Here is a 12,765-nt window from a genome sequence, read left to right on the forward strand (position 1 = left end):
CATAGAGGCATTTCATAAAGTGCCTATCGAGGTTTTAAAGAATGATAACAAGAAGTGACCTGCTAGGATGCTCGCTTCCGCGTGTGGGAGGGGAGCTTTGATTTCATGTCGTGCTGTGATTGGTTACAAGAGAACCAGGACCCATTTTCCCCCTTCTCATTGGCTGACTGAGCTGGAGTGACGCATCGGGTTGACCAATGGGAGGCTGCCACACTGTGGTAAGGAGAGGTCCCGCTGCCTTCATCTCTTTCTCTTTCTCTATCGACTAGTCTGCTGTCGGCCCAGTCGCGTCACTCTGCAGGAGCTTGACAAGAGGCTGCTACGGACATCATTTGCAATTCAAACTTGAGTTTAAGAGTGAAGAGGAAGCCATGTTGAGGCTGATCTTTGTGGCTGCTCTCGCCGGTTTCTCCCGGGCCAGTGATGTGATCGACTACACGGACGATGACTTCGAGAGCAGGATCGGAGACCACAGCCTGGCTCTGGTGGAGTTTTTCGCCCCATGGTGAGTCCTTTAACACTTTCTAAATAGAATACAGTTATTTAAAACGTTGGTGAATTTAAATCGTCATTAAGTCTACATTAATAAATCGGAACATCCGAAGAATTCTTGCTTAATTGGCCAATGACCAAACGTTAGCATGTTAGCTAGCAGCGGAAAGGTGTAAGTCAGCCGTCAGTGTTTTGTGTTATTACGCTTTCTAAATGGGCCTAACTTTTACCACGATCCTTAGTTTAAAAGACAGTGTAAGTAGTTTTCTATTATAATTGTGTTTAGTTTCATTTTCAATTGAAAACTACGTGCGAAAGAGGCTACGAGGAAGTTAGGGGGTGTGATTTTTCACTGTTGTAACGTTCTGATTGGCCGAAGAAGTTTTGGTGTCGACCTCTGATTGGTCCACAGAAAGTGTGACGTGTGCGACAGTGCCAAACTTGAATAAGCAGGAGAGCGTTTTCTTAGATCACTTTAATATTGTTTATAAGGTTGTATTCGTTTTGGATGTTTCATTTGTTTCTATTTTAATTTCGTTTTCGGGTTTAGTTTTAAGACTGGTGTGTTAGTTTAGGGGTTTTTTTGTGTGAAATTGCTTATTTTAAAGTTTTTATTTTGGTGTTGCTGTCTCTGTTTCCTAAAGGGTCAAGAGCAATTTTTACTTGACAGACAATGTTGGGGACTTTCAAATATGCTTTTACAAAAAAGCTGTCAAGCCCAGTGAAGAAGTTGTGTCAGAGGGGGAATATAATTTATCTCATTAACCTGATGTGACTATTTCAGCCTTGTGATTTTATTTGTTTGTTTATTTATTGTCTGGGCTCCTTAAAGTTTTATTAAATGTGCAGAGCAACATTTGATTTCCTACAAAATCAATTATATTCAATTTCTGATGAAAGGAGAGACGAGCATTTACCATCCTGTTTTTTAAACTGATGTGTTTGTAATGTATTGTAATAAAAAACATAAATGTTAAACAATGCCGTGCAAAAAATGTGACGTTATACAAGAACAGCACGTTAGACAACAAAATGTTGTTGACAAACTGTTATTTACAGTCTCAGGCATGAGCAACATTTCAGTCCTAAAAGAGGGGGATTTGTTTTTTTTGCTTCAGCATGAGGCGGTGAAGCTACAAACAAGCACAGATCCCTTTGAGGGCAGCAGCTCAGAGCTCTTACTCCTGGTTGAATATTTACCAATAACCGCTAACAGCTGGGTTTCTGTCAACAACATCAGACGTTAAGTCATTCAAGATAAATCATATTTAATACTCTCTAGTACTTTTTGTTGGTTGGTTGTTGCTTTAATAGCAATGTGGATTTAAAAATGATAACCTAAATACCACAACATGTTTTTCCCTCCTCATTCTTTCTGAATTTGATGATATTCTGGGGGCTGGATGGGACGCTTTGGGGGGGGGGGGGGGGGGGGGGGCTGATGTGGCACGCAGGCTGCCAGTTGATCATCACTGGTCTAGAGATAGATATGAAGCAACTTCTTCCAAAAATAAATAAATAAATATAGTACAAGTAAGAGGAAAAAGTTTGATCTTTTGCATTATACAGTTTCATTTAGTTATCGTTTTTTTGTAAAGCCTCATTTCCATTTTAGTTCAGTTCAATAAACTCTTTTTTTTACTTCTCAGTTTTTTGTTTTTTTACATTCACGATAGAAACATTTGTTGATATCTTTCATTCTAACGAGTTAAATAAAATGAACTGGGATAAACAACCAAAGTGAGAATAAAGTAAAACCCAACCACGATTGATTTCCAAATTAAACAAAAAGCTAAAAATAGATGTTTGAAGAGGAGTGGGAAGACGTTTATTATGACATTTGTTTACCCTCCCTTCTCTCCTTTTTCTGATCTCGAGCACAAATATTTACAAAGTGTCATACATAGGACAAAAATACATTTATTAATTTCACAAGCCATTACAATCTTTTCCAGTCTTTATATCCGGTCTAAATGTTTGCTATAATTATGGTGAGTCAACTCTTTAGTTTGATTTGGTTAAACACGCCTGCAGTGGAGGTGAGTCTAACTCTGAGCCTCTGAGGAGTCTGATCCTGGAGTCACCTGACTGACGTGCCGCTGCTGCACGCTCCAGAGAACGTTAGATAAGCAGCCAGACTGATTTGCATTAAAACATTTGTTTTATCTGCCAAGGTGTGAACAAAGTCCTCAACAGTGACAGAGAAGAAACATAAAACTCCAGACTCCCGATGCAACACACCTCGCGCTCTGCGGTCAGAAACCTTCACACACCTGACCCCGCAGTGACTCCAGAGAGCTGATAACTGAGCTGCAGTCAAACAGCAACGCCCACCGACTGTACCATTAAAAATACTTTTAAATCGTCTTTTAAGAGACTCTGCACTCTCTCCTAAGAAGTTCAGTTTAAACTGACAAACAAACACCAGATGATTTCACGTGAAATTAGAATATTTCGTGTTTTCTTTCTATGATAAATAATAAAGATTCAAAGCTAACTTTAAATCCAAAACACATTTATAAACGGAGCCTGCACCATCCCATTCAACACACACACCTGTACCTACTAGAGTGCACACAGGGACCATACACCAACCACAAATGTACACACATGTACACAAAGATAAACTAGCAGCCAAAGGCACGGGAGAAAAGCAATGTTTGAAGACCACTCTTAAAGGAATTTGAAGTTTCTGCAGACCTCAGGTCAGCAGGCACCATGGAGACTAAATTCACCTTCACCAGATTTAGTTTTGACTTTAGATAAATTCAGCAACAAAACATCACATTGTTAGTTTGACCTCCAGTCCTGGTTATTTTACTGCTGAAGCTTGATTCTTTTCAAACTTGTGGATCCCGTTCTTTTCCTCACAGTTAGACTATTTGGTGGTTTCAAATGTCACTCTGGGAAATCTCTAGACCTCCCTCAGGATCAGTGCCAAGATGAAACCTGAATACTGCTGCTTGTTCTCCTCTCTGACGGATCCATGTCCTTTATCCTTTAGGTGTGGCCATTGTAAGCGACTAGCACCCGAGTACGAGGTAGCCGCCACACGTCTGAAAGGCATGGTAGCTCTGGCCAAGGTATTGCATAATCCACTTGACTAAACTGTAACATGGTGTGCTGCACTCTGCACCTCTTCAGACAGTCAATGATTTTCTTTTCCTGTAGGTCGACTGCACAGTCAACAGCAACATATGCAGCAAATATGGTGTCAGTGGATACCCCACCCTGAAGATCTTCAGGGATGGGGAGGAGTCTGGTCCCTATGATGGTCCCAGAACAGCAGGTATAAAACCGTCTGCTGAGATTTATGTACACATTCACCTTTTTAAGCATTTTTAACCACCTCCGTCATCCTAATGTTTCTCTCTCTCTCCCCCTTTGTCTCTCTCTCTCTCCCCCTCTCTCTCTCTCCCCTTCTCTCTCTCTCTCTCTCTCTCTCTCTCGCTCTCTCTCTCTCTCTCTCTCTCCATGTTTCTCTCTCTCCCTCCATGTTTCTCTCTCGCTCTCTCTCTCTCTCTCTCTCTCTCCCTCCCTGTAGATGGGATCGTCAGTTTACTGAAGAAGCAGGCCGGTCCGGCTTCTGTCGAGCTCAAGGCTGAAGCTGACCTGCTCAAGTTCATCGAAAGCCCAGATGCTGGTGTTGTCGGTGAGTATTTTTTTTAGTTTCATGAATTGCTTTAGCGCAAAGAAGACGCAAAAAACAGAAATTATGGCGCATTCACGTGATTGCAGACTTGACGTCATATTTGTCATAAAGATGTTTTGAGATACTTTACTATATTTTCACTTATCACACATACAGTATTTGCTCAAATATAACTCGTAACTCGTACATTTAGCAAAAATCCACGTAATAATAATAATAATAATAATAATAATTTATACTTTATTGATCCCGCGAGGGGAAATTCGTTTTTTGGGCCAAACACAGAAATGTGTTTAACTAACATTCGGCTGCACAATGTCAACATGCACATAATCAATGATGCACTGTAAATATAAACTTAAAGAGGCGAACTGGCGGCTCTACGTAAGACACATATAACAACATTTTAATGCAACATAAACAACATTGATTTAAACCAGTGGTTCTCAACTGGTTTAGCCTCAGGACCCACTTAGAACTCCTGATAAATCCCAACCTGAGTTCCTGTTATTTTTCATCCTATTAGATATATTTAATAAAACAAGCATGTTCTAAAAGCTCTCCATAAAGTTTTTTTTCCTGGCACATGTATGCGACCCCCCCAGTTAAGTACCAGTGATATAAACGATATGGTCTTACCCTATTTCTTGTTTGAAAATATATCGATATACCTTAAAAACTCGATATATCTCCCAGCCATACACTGTTTGTTGTTGTTACAACATTCAGACTTTCCAACTCTCCCCCCCCCCCCCCCAACTCAGAAACTGGGACCACCAGAGGAGCACCTGAACACAGCATTAGATAAGCAGTGTTCAGCGTAAAGACGTGTATACACTGGTCAAATGATCCTTTTCTTTCCTGGTTTTATTTTCTTCCAAGTGAATAAATACTCTAGTTCATGTCACTCTATACCATATTTATTAAGAAAAGATTTTATGATTTTCCCTCCCTCTGTTAGACAAACCTACTTTCTCAAATAGAACAGGTTATCCATCATCGTTCAGCCGAGGTAGAAATGAGGAATCATTCTGCCATCACGTTTATTTCATGCTGAGCTGAACACGGTTATTCTTTCCTTCTCAGGGTTCTTCGCTGACGACAAGAGCACGGCACATACGGAGTTCCAGAAGGCCGCCAACGCCCTGAGGGACAACTACCGCTTCGGCCACACAAACTCCGAGGAGCTCCTGACGAGCAACGACGTGGAGGCCGAGTAAGAAGCTCTGTTCCTCTCCTCTCACACGAGGCAGGGGGAGCAGATATTTGTTTACGTCACACGCGTGACATCACCAGCGCTGCGGCAGGAAGGCAATGACGTTTCCTGTTTTGACTTTTCCAGGGGAGTCGTCCTGTTCCGTCCAAAGAGACTCAACAACAAGTTTGAGGACAGCTCGGTGAAATACAGCGGCGATGTGTTCACCAGCAACAAAATCAAGAAGTTCATCCAGGACAACATGTGAGTGTTACCTCATCCTCCTCGTCAAACATCTGTGTGCTCCGGGTTTGCATCACTGCGAGTTCAGCCGCCACCATCGCACACAGCACACGACATGACGCCATTGAAGTTTCTATTTGATCTCAATGGCTGTAACAAAGTCCGTCTCTCTCACAGACTCTTTAATGATTTCTTTTTTTTTTTTTTTTAAGATTTATTTTTGGGGCTTTTTTTTTACCTTTTAATGTAGATACAGGACAGTGGATAGAGTCGGGAAAGAGAGAGTGGGGAATGACATGCGGGAAGGGAGCCACAGTTGGGATTCGAACCTGGGCCGTAGCCTCCATACACGGGGTGCACAAACCACTGCGCCACCAGCTCCATGATTTCAGGCCACCACACGATCTTGCTTTTTTTTCTTTTCTTTTCTTTTTTTTATGCTGATGGAATTATTTTCGGGACGTATCTGTAATTTCCTGTCATTCCTTCTGGAAGGTTACTGAAAATAAAGCGACCTAAAGTCAGTGGAAACAGATGTTCAAGAGTCCGCTGCATGACTCTCCAAATATGTTCCTAAAGCTGTCGTATCTTTGGGATGATCGGAATATAAAAACATGGTGGAGAGGTGATCCGTTCCATCACTCCCACAGTTCTCCTCCAACACGCACAACATGTAGACATCAGATCTTTTATTTTAAGGTAATGGTGAGGAAAACAACTCCTCACCAAACACTAGTACACAGAACGAGAAGTAGAAAAGGTCGATTGACACGCTGAGAAGAAAAGCGCTGCACGTCCGTCCTGTCTCCATGACGACAGTCTGTTGACAACGTCCGCTGTATGACCGACACTGCTCTGTTTCTTGTTACTGCATGTTTTTTTTATTTTTGAGCGTTTATTTCCTGATCAGACACGGAGCGAGGAGGATGTGGATACAAGACACGATCTTTAGGCGGCAAAAAACGGGGAATATCATTAAACATTTAGAAAAGAGCGCCTGTGATGTCTCTTAAAGAAGGCAGAGCGCTCTGAAAATAAGAAGCTTTTTGTCGGGCCGGCCGCCTGCTGCTGTAAACGCTCTCTCCTCATTGTAAAAAAAAGAGTGTACACGGGGCCTAATACACCACCACACACTACGACTTAAATAATAAATATAATTTAGATTCATCCCCTCTCTGACCACGTCAGCGAGAAGTGAACACGTAGAAACTTCATCAAAGTAGAATTTATGGAAGAACTGTTGGATTGGATTGCGGGGGTCAGGTGGTCATGATGTCACAGCTGATGGTTATATTTCTACAGAGTGTAAGACTCATAACATCATAAACATCGTTTTCAGGCTGGCTCTTCTCTTCTTCAGGGCTCCAGTAAAAGCAGCTTTTGTTATTCAGAAGTCATCAACACTTTTCCATTTGATCGTATTTTTGCGGCCCTGCAGTTGAAATCCCCTTTTTTTAGTTTCACTTTCTCTTTCACCTCTGCTCATAACTTACTGCAATAACCAGTTTGTACGTCGTGTTTAAGGAGGATCAGATAAAAACCTTTAACACTAATGACGTGTGTTCATGAAGATGTTAATTATTCTCTCTCTCTCTCTCTCAGTTTTGGAATCTGCCCCCACATGACAGACGACAACAAAGACCAGCTGAGGGGGAAGGACCTGCTGGTGGCTTATTATGATGTCGACTATGAGAAGAATCCAAAGGGCTCCAACTACTGGAGGAACAGGTAGGTGTCCATGAACCCACCTTTTAATGTCCTGCAGTTTAATGCTCTTCAGTTTGAGCTCTGACCACAGCTTGATGGTGTTTTTCTTTTTTCTTTTAAACATGTCAACAGTCTGCTTCCTCTGAAAGGCAACAAATGAAAGCATGTGTTTATCTTCACATTGCACATTTTTAAAACAGATGTCGATCTTGCAAATGCTTCACTGAACTAGTCGGGATGTGTCAGTCTGCCCTCACTGATAAATTAAGCCAAAGTTTTGGATCCTTACCCCCAATTCACACATACTCCGTCAGCGCCACGGTTTTGCTCCATCGGTTTGCAAAACATGCAAACAACATACATGCTTTGTTTTTCTGAGGATGAATTGGTGTTCATTCGCTGCCTGTTTTGACGTAATGTTGATAAAGTGATGAAAAATACGATCGAGAGTCCGTATATTGTGTTTTATTTTGAAATTGACCGGATGCTCTGTGCGTTGCGCTGTGTGAACACAATGAATGACTAGAGTGGCAGCTAAGCACAACGTAGTGCGCGGCGCTGACGGACCACGGTGTGCACGGAGTATGTGTGAATTGGGGGTTAAAGGAAGAATGTGTATATCCTGTGTCAGTGTGTCTCTGAGTCATGACTGTCTACAATGAGTGAGAAGCTGGAGTCCCGCTGGCTGTGTTGTTGTCAGAGTTGTGTTTACATGGATGGGACGGCCGGCTCCTCCCCTTGTGTATAAAAGCTGTTTTAGTCAAGGACTAGAGAGAAGAAGAAGAACATACTCACTGATTATTTGGATGTCACCTAAGTGTCTTTAGATCACGCTCATTCTGTGTCCATTTACATGCAATATGAAGCTACGAGCTAACTAAAGAACACTAACATTAGCATGCTAACTCAACAATGCAGGACACAGGCGAATGCAGCATGAAGATAAAACTAACATCTCCATTTAAATGTTTTATCTTCATGACTTTAAAAACTCACCAAACGTTACTGTGTTTGTTTTTCTTCAGGGTGATGAAGGTGGCCAAGAAATTCCTGGACGACGGCAAGAAGCTGAACTTCGCCGTGGCCAACAGGAACACGTTCAACCACGAAGTGTCCGAGTTCGGCCTGGACGGCGGCTCATCTGAAATACCCGTTGTGGCCCTCCGTACCGCCAAGGGAGACAAATACGCCATGAGCGAGGAGTTCACGTAAGTCGAGTCGTGTTTAGCCTGTTCGCTACATTTCAAACATTATTAATTAATTTGACATAATGTACTGAAATCTTTCAGCTGGCTCATTTAGAAAACGAGAGTTGACTAAAAAAGTTCTCGAAGATGTAAACTAGCTGCAACCATCACACACTGCTCGCCACCTGACGTGTTTAAACATGTGTATGAATGAGGCTGTGCTGGGAAACACACGGCGACACAGACCAGACTGTCTGTGCTACTTTTGAACATCTTGTCTCCCTCACTCTTACATTTAAAGCGAACGGTGGCTCATTGTTCCGTAAATACAACATTTCTCTTTTCGTTCTCCTCACAGTCGTGACGGAGCCGCTCTGGAGCGTTTCCTGGACGATTACTTTGACGGCAAGCTGAAGAAGTACCTCAAATCCGAGCCCATCCCCGAGAACAACGACGGACCGGTCAAGGTGAGAGGAGACATCGAGGAATTCTGCTCAATATTTCTATAACCTGTTTTCTTTATTAGTATCTGATCAATGTGTGGCCTTGAATGTCCTCATATTCAGCATGTTTTTATTTTCACTCCCTATTTATATAGGATCAATATGTAACTCTGACACCTAGTGTTTAAACTGGGTACTGCAGTACAAATTCAAAACATTGTAGATAGCTGTCTCCCCCCTCCCCCTCCTCTCTCGATCTCGTTTAAACCTTCATAAATAGTTTGACTTCTCTGTTTTTTTATTAAAACTGAATCTCCTCTGAGAAACCGTTTCATCAGCGCTTTGTTCGACGTCTAAAACAAAGATGGTTGACTATGTTGTGATTTTTGATTTCAGGTCATCGTGGCTGAGAACTTTGACTCCATCGTGAACGACGACAGCAAAGACGTGCTGATCGAGTTTTACGCTCCGTGGTGCGGACACTGCAAGAGCCTGGAGCCCAAATTCAAAGAGCTGGGAGAGAAGGTGGGAAATGGGTTTATTACCAACTGCTGTGATTGATGTGAATAATCAGATACTCAGCTGAACTATAATAATCTCTTTCACCCGACTTTATGAGAGCGCTGCTTTCATAGCATAGCATAGAGTTGCACTAGTGACTCTCTAGAACAGGGGCATCAAACTCATGTCAGGTAGTGGACTGGATTTGTAGAATGAGATCTCATCCTGGCCGGACTAGTTTTTGCAAAAAGAGACTGAACATTTGAATAGGCTGGATGTGGATTCATTATTTGAGTCAGGGGTGTAAAACTCAATGACTGAGGGGTACAAACTTAAAACTGCGTTTCGCTGAAGGCCCAAACTGGGTGAAAATGTAATTATTTAAAATCATAATTGGTGCAGACGACAGTAACACGTTCTCAACTTCACAGTGCTTTCCTGTCATACCGGTGTTTTGTCAGTAATTATTTTAAAAACGTCGCCCTAATAACTGCTACAGCATCAACGTATCAAGCGCTCGTTTGCGTCAGCATTCAAAGAAAAACAATCACCGGAAGAGTCGAGAGTGACAGCAGGGCATGACGAAAACAGAAGGGAGAAAAGTTTGAGCCACAGTGACAGACAGCTGGAGGAGCTGGAACACACTGCTGCTACATCTCCCCTTAAAGTTAAAGACTAGATCCTGGTAAAGATGAAAGTTATTCACAAAGCATCTTAGTCCTTAAGAGAGCTCCTAAAGTAAAGATCTAAGGATGAAGAGTTTCTCACAGAGAAGAAAGAAGGAGAGATTCCAGCTCTATCACAGCCTCATATTAATATCAGATAGACTCTTACAGTTACCATCATGGTGAATAAACATGAGCACATAACTATAAGAAAAATGCACAATATTTGATATAATTAGAGCTCAATTAATTAAATAAAAGTTGTAATTTACTTACTTTATCAGAATGTTTCAAGAGTAAATTGGTGACTGTTATTCTTCAAATCAAAAGTAACGTTCCTGGGCCAGCGGTTACAATGGTCAGGCCAGTGATCTTTGAAAACCAGTGGCCCACAGGGCAAATTTAGCTAAATGTCAACCCCTAGTGGTGCATTCTGGGATGTGTAGTTTCCGTGGTGTGTGTGCTTTATACCAGAGGGCCTCGTCTGAGTTTGACACCTGGACTATAGGAGTCCATTTATTTAGATCCAGCTTGCAGACTGTTCACACTTCTGACTTCTCTTCTCTTTCAGCTCGCCGATGATCCCAACATCGTTATCGCCAAGATGGACGCCACAGCCAACGATGTGCCATCTCCATACGAAGTCAGCGGGTGAGTTACGGTTGTATTTATTGGAAGGGTCAGAGTTTGTTCTCGCCTGGAAACATTTGGATGTTCGTGTGTTTTTAGAACATTAACCTTACAGAGCTGTCAGACTAGGTGTGAGGTCGAGGAAGACATGGAAAAAAAAGTTCTTATGTAGGGGGCCTCAGTTTTCTTTAAGGGGGGCGGGTCTTTAAAACAGAACGGTCTCATGCTTCAGAACGCCACTTTAACAACTTTTTATTTGCTTCTCCAGTTTCCCCACCATGTACTTCGCACCAGCCGGCAGTAAGACGAGCCCGAAGAAATACGAGGTGAGCATCAGCTTCAGTGATCATTTGATTAAAGTCATGTTTTTGTTTTCCCTTCGCTAAACGTTCCCGTCTCTTTTGTTACAGGGAGGTCGCGAGGTGAGCGACTTCGTCAACTACCTGAAGAGGGAGGCAACCAACCCGCTGGTGGTGCAGGAGGAGGAGGCCAAGAAGAAGAAGAAGAAGAAGTCAGAGCTATAAAAGCTCCCAACAAGAACTTCAACATCCCCCCCCCCCCCCCCCCCCCCCCCCCTCGCTCACAAACCGGAGGAGGAGAAATTTGGAAAATCATGGAAAGAACTGAAATTATATTCCACTCTTAGTGAACTACCAAATGCTCTGAGGCCCAATCAAAGGGGCGCGGCTCCTCCCTCTAGGTCCTCTGCTGCTCTGGGAAAACTGTGGAGAGGTGGTGGCCAGGGCCTGCCCGATGTCTAAAAACAAAAACAAATTTTTAGGGAAGAGGGGACAGCTTTTGAAAAAAATTGAGATTTTTATTTCCCCGGGTCTGTCTACCACACCTCAGGCTGATGCACTTTGGTTAGACTCCAGTCTCCGGTCATCTGTCGCTCTGATTTTTGTTGTCGTTGTCACGGGGGATATTGGTAGCGGTGAATTCCTTTCTATTTTTTTTTTTTTTCTTCATTTTTGTTTTGTTAATCGTCTTTGTTTTTGTACATTTGGAAGGATTGTGAAATAAAAAGGCCCACAAAACCAAAACAGGCTGTATGATCTCATTCATGAATCTCAGCGTCTGGACTGTTCTGCCTCGAAATAGCTCTAAACTAATGATCCCTTTTAGTCTGTCAGGTCGGTCACTATAACTTCCTGCAGTGTATCAGATCTCTTGGTCCATCTAATTACAGAAAGAGTCCATGTGTCCAGATCCTAAGGTCTTCATGTACCTTTGTTTTGCTTTGTTCTAGCCTGGTGGTTGTGTGCAGAGGCTGTAGTGGGTTTGAGTTCGACCTCGGACCTCTGCTGCATGTAAATGGTTAATGGACTTGAGCTTGTAGAGCGCTTTTCTAGTCTTCTGACTACTCAAAGCAGGTCACACCTACACATTCACACACTGATGGTAGAGGCTGCTATGTAGAGTGACCATCAGAAGTAACTAATCCCATTCATACACTGCCAAAGAAGCAGCGGGAGCAACTTGGGGTGAAGTATCTTGTTCAAGGACACATCAGACATGTGGCTGCAAGAGCTGGGGATTGAACCCTCGACCTTCTGGTTGGGAGACAACTCACTCAACAACTGAGCCACAGCCTTCAAACATCCTTTAAAAAAATATTTCAGCATATTTGTTTTGTCCAATCAATTTAAATTGTCCATATGTGTATTGTTTTTTTTTGCATTAAATTACGAGGTATTCTTACATCCCTACTAAAAATCCTTTAGTGTAGAGGCCAAATCAAAAAAAGTTTCTTACACTTGACGTCTTCATCTTTGAAAAACAAACGTCATGTCCATGTTGCCTTGATTTCTTTTTAAATGATAAAACCTCTACAATAACATCTTTTTTTAAATTCCTTTGCTCGTCACATCTTTGTTATACACTATGGATTATATCTATTTTCCATGACAACAACACAGAACACCCCAAACTATTTTGATCAACTTTTTTTTTTTAAAACCAGACATTCAAATTATCTAAGTTAATTTAAGCACTTGTTTAGCCTGCATAAAGCTGATTCACGTGGATGCTAAAGCTTGATTAACATTTA

General features: G+C 42.1%; 1 protein-coding gene across 1 annotated transcript; it reads left to right on the forward strand.

The window, feature by feature from the left end:
• The first annotated feature begins 259 nt into the window (after positions 1-259).
• On the forward strand, positions 260-12,495 carry pdia3 (protein disulfide isomerase family A, member 3). Its single transcript, XM_061036090.1, has 13 exons — positions 260-505; positions 3,497-3,575; positions 3,664-3,781; positions 4,037-4,144; positions 5,231-5,360; positions 5,487-5,603; positions 7,185-7,310; positions 8,315-8,497; positions 8,835-8,943; positions 9,316-9,444; positions 10,657-10,736; positions 10,984-11,041; positions 11,126-12,495. Exons 1-13 carry the CDS (start codon positions 372-374, stop codon positions 11,237-11,239), a joined length of 1,485 nt encoding a protein of 494 aa, XP_060892073.1. The 5' UTR covers positions 260-371; the 3' UTR covers positions 11,240-12,495.
• Positions 12,496-12,765: the final 270 nt, after the last annotated feature.

This window comes from Labrus mixtus, chromosome 4, assembly GCF_963584025.1.
Source record: "Labrus mixtus chromosome 4, fLabMix1.1, whole genome shotgun sequence".
Taxonomy (NCBI): domain Eukaryota; kingdom Metazoa; phylum Chordata; class Actinopteri; order Labriformes; family Labridae; genus Labrus; species Labrus mixtus.

Bases quoted from the DNA above. Each gene is read 5' to 3' on its own strand.
- pdia3 (XM_061036090.1), top strand. From the start codon at position 372: ATGTTGAGGCTGATCTTTGTGGCTGCTCTCGCCGGTTTCTCCCGGGCC. The intron at 5,604-7,184 runs GTGAGTGTTACC...TCTCTCTCTCAG, and splicing joins AAGTTCATCCAGGACAACAT to TTTTGGAATCTGCCCCCACA. The intron at 7,311-8,314 runs GTAGGTGTCCAT...GTTTTTCTTCAG, and splicing joins TCCAACTACTGGAGGAACAG to GGTGATGAAGGTGGCCAAGA.